This window comes from Lupinus angustifolius, chromosome LG02 (genome assembly GCF_001865875.1).
Source record: "Lupinus angustifolius cultivar Tanjil chromosome LG02, LupAngTanjil_v1.0, whole genome shotgun sequence".
Taxonomy (NCBI): Eukaryota; Viridiplantae; Streptophyta; class Magnoliopsida; order Fabales; family Fabaceae; genus Lupinus; species Lupinus angustifolius.
Window position 1 is genome coordinate 14,035,830 of NC_032010.1, and position 9,286 is coordinate 14,045,115.

At 31.1% G+C, this 9,286-nt stretch overlaps 1 protein-coding gene across 1 annotated transcript; it reads right to left on the reverse strand.

Annotated features, from left to right (window-relative positions):
* On the reverse strand, window positions 201-4,372 carry LOC109336314 (3-ketoacyl-CoA thiolase 2, peroxisomal). Its single transcript, XM_019572844.1, has 15 exons — window positions 4,207-4,372; window positions 3,436-3,512; window positions 3,218-3,302; window positions 2,917-3,043; window positions 2,729-2,827; window positions 2,582-2,649; window positions 2,374-2,481; window positions 2,203-2,280; window positions 2,001-2,133; window positions 1,821-1,917; window positions 1,217-1,340; window positions 1,018-1,126; window positions 795-878; window positions 491-667; window positions 201-346 (listed from the first exon to the last, which is right to left on the reverse strand). Exons 1-14 carry the CDS (start codon window positions 4,297-4,299, stop codon window positions 558-560), a joined length of 1,392 nt encoding a protein of 463 aa, XP_019428389.1. The 5' UTR covers window positions 4,300-4,372; the 3' UTR covers window positions 201-346; window positions 491-557.

Genomic DNA, 9,286 nt, shown 5'->3' on the forward strand with positions numbered 1-9,286 from the left:
AAACCTATTTTTTTACATATTGCGACAAATTCTTATCCAAGCAGTTAAATAATGTAATTTCTTTAACAATTGATTACAACAGTTGTGTATACCTGAAGTGTCAAACTTCACCTAGATCCTAATCATTAATCTCTTCTCTTCCAATATATTTTTTGCATGCAACCAATATAGACCTGACTAACTTGGTATAGCAAATCATATATGCAGAGAAATACAAGATGATATTGCATTAACCCTTTGATACAATATTTTCTACTCAACACAGGCTTCACTGGTTAGGTGAAAACAAGAATAACTTGCAAACTATGCAATATTATGAATACAAAGGAATGTATTATTCACGTAGGTCCGCTTGAAGATAAATTTTTTAGAGGAAGGAAATGAAAATGGAGATTTTAGAATCATCTGACAAGTATATTTCATGACTCTGAAGTCTTCTATTTCCATTCATTTCCCTCCAACACCCAACTCGCAAACAGATCCTTAAAGTAGACATTTTCACTATCATAGGACAAGCTTTATTTTGATGTAATGAAGTAATGATGAATTCACTAATTCTACTTAGCATCTTTGGATAAGAAAAGGTTAGCCTCCACTTTGCGAGCATTGCGGAGTTCATCGACACTATCACCTCTCTCAAAAACAGCAGCTGCCCCCATTCCAGTACCTGCTCAAGATTGACAATGTCCATTATTGTAAGCAGTGTGTTCAATCATTCACATCCACAGACACATACTATGTGTTAAAGGATATGCACACACACAAATATTGAGGAACGGGAAGTGGGATTGTACCTATGCACATAGATATAACTCCAAAGCGACAGTCCTTTCCACGTCGCTTCATTTCATGTAATAGTGTTGCTACACATCGAGCACCTATAACCAGTAGAAAAAACATGAAAATGATTAGTATTGCCTGTTTTTATAAATGAGAGTAACTGAACAGTTTGGTAATCAGCAGTGGTTAATGGAGAAATTGCTTTTGCAATGTGAGAATATAAGTTGTTGTATATACCTGTTGCACCCAAAGGATGGCCAATGGCCATTGCACCTCCATTAACATTGATCTTTTCTGGATCAAGTCCTAGCTTGTTACGGCAATATACAAACTGGGACGCAAATGCCTGGAACATATATGCAAATTATTCAAGTGAGTACATACACAAATGAACAAATAAAAAAAGATAAGTAAGACAAAAATATTAATTTAATACCTCATTAATTTCAAAAAGGTCAATATCATTAAGCTCTAGACCTGCAGCCTTCACAGCAGGTGGAATTGCAGCAGCAGGACCAATACCCATGACAGCTGGATCAACACCAACTGCAGCGAAAGTTCTACAGGCAACAATCAACAAAAAATATTTAGATCATTAACATTACCAATTTCGGTTTAAAATATGCTAGATGATTTTTATGATGGAATATAATTCATTGACATGGATAAATATGTGTAAATATGAAGCTTCCAGTTCCTTCAAGACATGCTTGATGAGTTTACACCACAAACTGTTCGGGTGGTTCTTCCTGGAGGACCTCATGAACAACTAAACGGACCAAATCTCGCATTTAAGGGATTCTAATCTAATGCAACTTACTTTTAATTTTTCGTACATTTTCTCAGTCACAATCAACACAAAGAAAACTGTCCCATGTTATGAGTCAAGGGATGTGGTACTATAACAGAGAAGAGGAAACATGAATATGTCAATCATCAGAAAATATACCTATTTTCTAATATATTCAGTTATGTGCTATTTTGCTTGAAGCATCAAGCACACATGGTGAAGGATTATACTTTTGCAACCCATTAAGTACCTGAATACACCAAGGATGGGTAGCCCCTTTTTCAATGCAATACTTCTTTTCATCAGAAGAACAGCCCCAGCACCATCACTAACCTGGCTAGAATTACCTAAAGCACAAGTATCAAATGATTATATGTATACAAAGAGGAAACATTTTGAGGAAATGAACCACATTTTTATGATCTTATACCTGCAGTGGTGGTTCCATCTCTCTTGAACACAGGTTTGAGCTTCCCTAGATCAGCTAATGATGCATTAGGTCGAATTCCATCATCAACAGAAATGGTGACAGATTTCTCCTCGCCGGTTTTTGGGTCCACAATCTAATGAAAAAAACTCATTCAGAGCCTAAGAAACAGGGACAATAAAATATATCCTATAATGATAAATACCTTGGTGGAAACAGGAACGATTTCATCTTTAAATCTGCCTGCAGCAGTAGCAGCCGCAGCCCGCCTATGAGACTCAACCTACCAACATTATTAAGAAGATTCAATTAAAGATAGTTACAACAAGAATAAAGCAAATTTTGCACCAAAATGTATATCCATTATTCAACTTACAGCAGCCTGATCTTGCGTCGTTCTGGACACCCCAAAGCGATGTGCAACATTTTCGGAGGTAATCCCCATTGGAAGAAGGCAGTTTTGGGCTTGTTCAAACAATTTTGCCTGTCACAACAAAGTAGTAAATAACAGGACCTTGTAGCCATTGAAACAGTTTTATTTCCAGAAACAAAATTAAAAAGAATTAAGGAAAAAGGGGAAATACTTTGGGATTGACTGATCCTTCCCAAGCCATCGGGTTAGCTGTCATCGATTCCAAACCAGCACCAATTCCTGCACAAAATAGTTAAGGTAACACAACGTGCTCAAAGTCAGTAATCATAAGGACAAAACAATTTGATGCATCCTTTACCGATGTCATAGAATCCAGCCTTTATAGCTGCAGCTACATCGGCAACAGCCTGGAGCCCAGATGAACATTGCCTATTAACTGTCCTAATAGGCACAGTCTCTGGATACAAAAATAGGTCATATGTTAAAATGATAAACTGGAATTGTATAATAGGTTCATAAATACATTAATCAGTGTTTGAGACATACCAGGGAAACCAGCATAAAATGCAGCCATTCTGCATTCACTGGCTCTTTGAGATCCAGGTGCCAATACAGTACCCACAACAATGTCACCAACTTCACTTGGGTTCAAGTTGGTTTTCTCTATTACAGCCTGATGTTCGTGATACATATTAGGGCGGGAAAATGAACTCAAGTTCTAAGTAAATGTAAATAATCAAAATGATTATGCTATGACCATCAATGCCTAAACGAACCACTCATTCATCCAGTCTCATCTGAAAATCCCAACCGTAAAATAGTTACAAAGAAAAAATGAATGTCAAACCTTCAAAACAGGAGCTAGCAGATCATCAGCATAAGTATCTTTGAAACTGCCACGTTTAGATTTGCAAAGAGCAGTCCGAAATGCTCTGCGAATACATAACAATTCCTATTCATAACAGGATCATGAATAAAGAAACAGAACCCTCCAACATTCATAGCTGAGCATTCTTTACAGAAAAAAAACACATCTTTAACTTGAGTAGTAAGAGTCAAACTTACGCCACGATTACTACATCGTCTCCAAATGCAGATGTTCTGTGATAAGCCGCGCTGTCCCCCGCCAAACATGCTGAAACCTAGTGTTCAAATGTTAAAGAAACATAAATCAAAGTCCAATTACAAGACATGAATATACCCATGTACTTATACACAGACAAAACATATCAATCATTTCACAAGGTATTGAGCTAATAATCAATTAAGGAAACTATTTCATAACAAGCGTCACATAGTTAATTTCTCCCAGATACCAAACACAGGGAGCACATTCCCTATCCCAAAAAAGTATGTCACTTTATGTATTAATTGTTGTGAATATATTTAAGTTAAAAGATCAATAATTAAGTGTTTTTTCTTATAAATCACAACAAGTGACACATGAAATGACACACATTTCGGACAAAAGATGTCCTCATGCATATTGACCATTCAAATAAATATCCATGAATGAATATTCATAAATACATACAAGATCATAATATATAGAAAATTCAGAGCTAATAATCAATAAAGGGTCAAAATGGTAAATTTCCACATGCCAGATCAACCTGTTCAAATGAATATACATACACTTGCAAGATCAATGCTTTTACAAAAACTGAAAAGTCATAATCAATCAAGAGAATTGATTCTCGCGAAATTACCAAAAGGGTACTTTTCCCAGATGCCAAACAAGCTATACTAAAATGGATTACACAAAAAAGATATAAAAAACAGAAAATTAATGAAGAAAGATTGAAGATAAAAAAGGAAGAGAAAAATGAAACTAACAGAGAGGGATGATGATGATTCGTTGGCGTGGATGGATGAAGAAGGATTGAGATGGTGAAGAAGAACCTTCTGTCTATTAATCGCTTTCTCCATTTTTTCGTGTGAATTCAGAAATGAAACGATGAAAACTAAGATGTAGAGAAACACACAGTGGGATAGAAAGAAAAATAGCTTGAGGTTGTTTTATTTATATATGTTACTCGAATTTTTATTTATTATTACGTATGTTATTAATATTGTATCAACTATTCACTAATTAAATCGTATATTAAAAAAAAAAAAATATATATATATAATATTATTATTAATATTAAAAAATTAATAGTTTTTTATTTTCATTAAAAAGTTAATTTTAAATAAAAATTAGTTAGTATAATTAATTTTAATCAATATAATTGCATGACCAGTATAATTATGGTACCAGTTGAACCAATAGATTTTTACAACATTTATTTGGCTGTTGGATTAAGCAATGGAAAAAAACAGATTTTTCCTCTTCTTTCTTTTTGGGTACTATATCACCCTTTTTTGGTAGAAGCAAGAATCTGTGCTCAGTAAACTTCTTAGTTTTGTTTTTAAAATTAAAAGTGTATTCTTGTATAAGTGATAAAGTGTATCCACCTTCTATTTTGACTTTTGAAAAGATTGTTCTGTCCAATATTCTAGGAACTAACTCTTACAGAAGTAGATTTAAAACAATTAGTATTATTATATTTATTTATAACAATTTGTGACATAGATAATATGGATCTAAATGTGAAAATGTATTGTAAGTTTCTTTAAATTTAAAAAAGTATTATTAAATATAAATTTAGTTGTGAATAAAATTAAATACTGTTAAAGAATACGTACTTTTAAAATAACTTAAATAACATATTCTGAAAGTAAAAATAAATTTTTAGTCATATTAGTATTTGATATTTTCGTAAATGTATATTATGTAATAAAATATTATTAAATATGGATAAGGAAATTGCTAATATAAAATGGGAAGATAATAGTGGTCGGATGGTACCATGATTGATGTGTCAATAGATATTTCTTCCGACTCCCCATTCGCGTCTTCTAGCGCGTGAAAGTTCTTTTTAACCATTGGAAAACTAAATGAAATATTTAAATAAATACTTTAACGTAATTATGATGAGAAAATAGCACCGGTGAAAAGCTGCATTAATGATTATTTACTCATAAATAAATACAAATATTCATAGTAAATAGTATATTGTCCTAAATAAAATTTATTTTACCAATAAGGTGTTAGTTTTGATGTAATAACAAAAAATCAATTCTTAAGAGTAACAATTTTTGAAAAGACATTCACACATTCTGAAAGAGATTAGTCCTTACCCAAAATATGAGAAAATATCATTGGATGTACCAAAAAATAAATTTTACCTTATAATATTAATTAAAAAGAAGATAATAATTTATGTACTAATAATGTAAAAATTGGTTAACTTATTATTTATGATTCATATATTAATAGTTTGACTCTTTAAAGAAAATAACCTACATATAAGATACTCATATATTTTAAAAAATACATACATAATACAAACATATCAAACTATGAAAAGAAATAGATTCAACAAAAATTGCCAAAGTAAACATTTTTAATTATCAACTTATCTTTCATAATTCATATATTAAATATTGATCTTGCTTATAAATAGTGAATGATTTGAGGAGTATATGATTGTATATTTATTACATTGAAATTAATTTTACTTTTAATATTTAAAAGAATATGTGTTATATTAATTCTTCAAAATCCATTTGATATTTATTCAACTAAATGAATCTAACCCACTTTTAAATTATTTTTCAATACAACTTAACTTATACTTACATTCACTTGTGTTTCTAATACTTCGTGATATATATCAGGGAAGATTAATTACTTTGTAGATCATTTAATTTTGGAGGAAATAGTTATAACAATTTTACTCTTGACATTCACCTGTTTCAAAAACAAAACTTTTCACTTCTACCTTGCTGGTGTATCCCAAATGTAAAGTTAATGAAGTCCTTATTTTAGGTTCTCAAAAATATTATTAAACTAATATATATATTTCTCCAAATAGTCTTATCTTATTATTATAGGGCCCAATGCCCCAAATATCCAGCATCACCAACATTCTTACCTAAAACAAACACGTTCTCTTATTATTTAGACCCAAGATAATCAGATATTGCTTTTTTTAATTACTTTAAAAATTTGTGTTACTCTACTACCTTATGTGGTTCTGATGTTTGATTTCTAAAGAGTAAAATAAGTTCTATATACGTTATTTCTTCTTTGTTTAAAATGGAAAGGTTGCAATAACATTCTTTTAAAAAATATAACGAAATAGTTTTAGAATGTATCATCTGTAATAAAAATATCTGATTTCTAAGAGTATAATTAACTAATTGTACAAGTTTTATGCTGAGGTTTGTTTTTTGAAAAGGAAAACGACTTGTCAAGTTGAATATTGGTTGCAACTTGCAATAATATTTTTTTTAAAAAATGTACCAGAATAGTTTTAGAGAGTGTCATATGTACTAATCCAGAAAGAATCACAACAAAAAAGAGTATAATTAAACAAAAATTAATAATAATTAATAGGAATTAGGAGGTGTATTCACGTAGAGAATGGCGCTTGTGCATGACCACAATCAATATTATTGGAATGCGTGAATAAGCGATTATTGTACCGTAAGGGGCACGTATGTGAATAAGCGATTATTCATCAATTCTGAATCTGAACGCTAATCATGTCAAACCACTCAAATTTCAACCAAACGAATATTATTTTTTTAATTTTTAGAAATATTTTTATAATAAATAGTTAAATATAACATACAATAGATCTATAAAAAAAATATTAAAAGATAACATGTGTCGTAGTCGTAAAAATGTTAATATTTTCTTTTATATTTTTGACCTAAGATTCTCAGTACATAAGTATGTGTGATTACTCCAAAAATAGTAGCCACAAAATTTGAAACCGTCAACTGACAAATAAATTTTGCTAAGACATCCAGTCTACTTCAGGTTGATCTTCTCCATTCGTATATTGCTTACATTTCAAAACTTTTGAGAAATAGTAAATTTAATTTTTTAATGACACATGTTAAGACAACCTTAATAGTTAAAATAGTGATTTTGCTTTGAAAAATTTAGAACATTTTGTAAGTCTTTAACTGCACAACTCATAGAAAGTTTCTTCTTTTATTTCCTTACAACACTAATAAATATTTTCGTAATTTTATGGTTCTTTACTCATTACCTGAAGGCAAAAGTTTCAATATTCTAAACGTAATATTATATAATGTTTACATAGAAAAATGTAAATGAGATTAACGATTCAGATTGACTTAAACTAATGCAAAAAAGTGTTCATCTTTATATCATATAAAACCCATTTATGTAGTTTATCTATCTTTAATATAAAGGCAATAAAAGAAAAAATATATTCTTTAATAATGTGTTAAAATAGTTGAGCTTTTGTTAGTTGACTAATTAGTTTGGTAAGAATAGTTAGTTTTTCCTTCCTTTTATTAAATGATTCATTGTGATTTTGTACAATCATTCTTTCAATAATGAATTCATTCACTCAATTCAATATTTTCTTAATGAAGAAATTCATATTCTATTTACGCTCTTGATTCTTAACATGATATCAGAACGTAATTATCATTTGATAGCTTCCGCTTATGCGTTTTTCACATTGATGATTCAATTTTTATACTCTTCACCACAATCATCACCTTGGTGGTGACTGTTCTTGCTGCTCTTGACTTTTGGGTGGTCAAGAATGTGAGTGGTAGAATTTTAGTTGGAACTTATCACTTTCCCGGGTTGATTTGCAGTTAGAGCTTGATGAAATAGATATACTTGATCAAGAGTTGAATGAAGCAAAGAAGCTGCAAAGATTATTAAAGAAGAAAAGGCAAGACAACAAGATAGCCTCACATTACTTGTGCAAGATAATGAAATGTTGAAGATACATGCATGAAGCTACATCATTTGAGAACATCAAGGGTCATTGATTTTAGTCACAAAGGTAATAGACATGGAGAGGAGTAAACCAAGAGGGTTGTCACAAAAGAACCCATTTTCATTAGCAGGGTGCAGATCTTTCTGCACATCAGACTCAACCTTTTCTCTAGCTTTGAGCTTTTCCTCCCATGTACATAACTCCTTCTCTTTGAGGACTGTCGCGACCCGATTTTCGGTTGGAAGACCGGCTCTACGATTTAGGAAGAGGCTAACTCGATTCCTACCTCTCCCAATTGATTTGGAGTCGTCACTATGTTTTTTTGCGGTTAAAATGTAGAAAACTCTATAGTAAGGCCAATTAGAATAAAATGGTCTTTAGACAGAGATTCTGAGCTCGGGAGTCGATTACGGATCGGGGAAAGTATTAGTACCCCGTATTAAAACGGCACTTTGCTAATAACATGGACTTTTATACCCTTAACAATTATTTATTTAGAAATTAATAATAATAACAAAATATTTTTATTTTTTATATTTGTGTCTGACAAGAGGTTATCTTGCTCCTACGTATCCCTAGGTGCAATAAGGAAATCAAGACTACTTAATTCTGGTTCGAAAATTGTTTGTACTTTGATTGGTTGTTAATGATTTAGAAAATACCGGTAGGTTTAGGAGTATTGGTTTATTGAATTGATTAATTTGGAATTTGTTCAAAATATGTAATTGTTTCGAGTCAATGAGACTAGTAGTTTTAGAAACGATGTAGGTCGTAGACCTTCTCCTCTTTTCAGGGGAGTTAGAGACAACTCGAACCATAACATCACTGTAAAAATTCCCATAAAATTTATTTGATAAAATATTTTCTAATTATTTATACATACAAAATTTGGTGATAAAATAGTTTATTAATTATATGTAGAATTAATAGTTTAGACACGATGTTGGTTGTGTAAGTATCAGAGTGCAACTAAGAGGGGGTGAATTAGTTGTCTTAAAATAATGGCTGATTTTTCTGCAAAATCAAAGTTAAAGTGCAGCGGAATAATATGCAGAAAAATAATAGGAAATAAAAATGAAAGAGATAAGGAGAAGAGA

Excerpts from the sequence above, each read along its gene's own strand:
- LOC109336314 (XM_019572844.1), bottom strand. The coding sequence starts at position 4,299 with ATGGAGAAAGCGATTAATAGACAGAAGGTTCTTCTTCACCATCTCAAT. Across the intron at positions 2,650-2,728 it reads GGCTGGATTCTATGACATCG|GAATTGGTGCTGGTTTGGAA; the intron begins GTAAAGGATGCA and ends TATTTTGTGCAG. Across the intron at positions 2,482-2,581 it reads AAGGATCAGTCAATCCCAAA|GCAAAATTGTTTGAACAAGC; the intron begins GTATTTCCCCTT and ends TTGTTGTGACAG.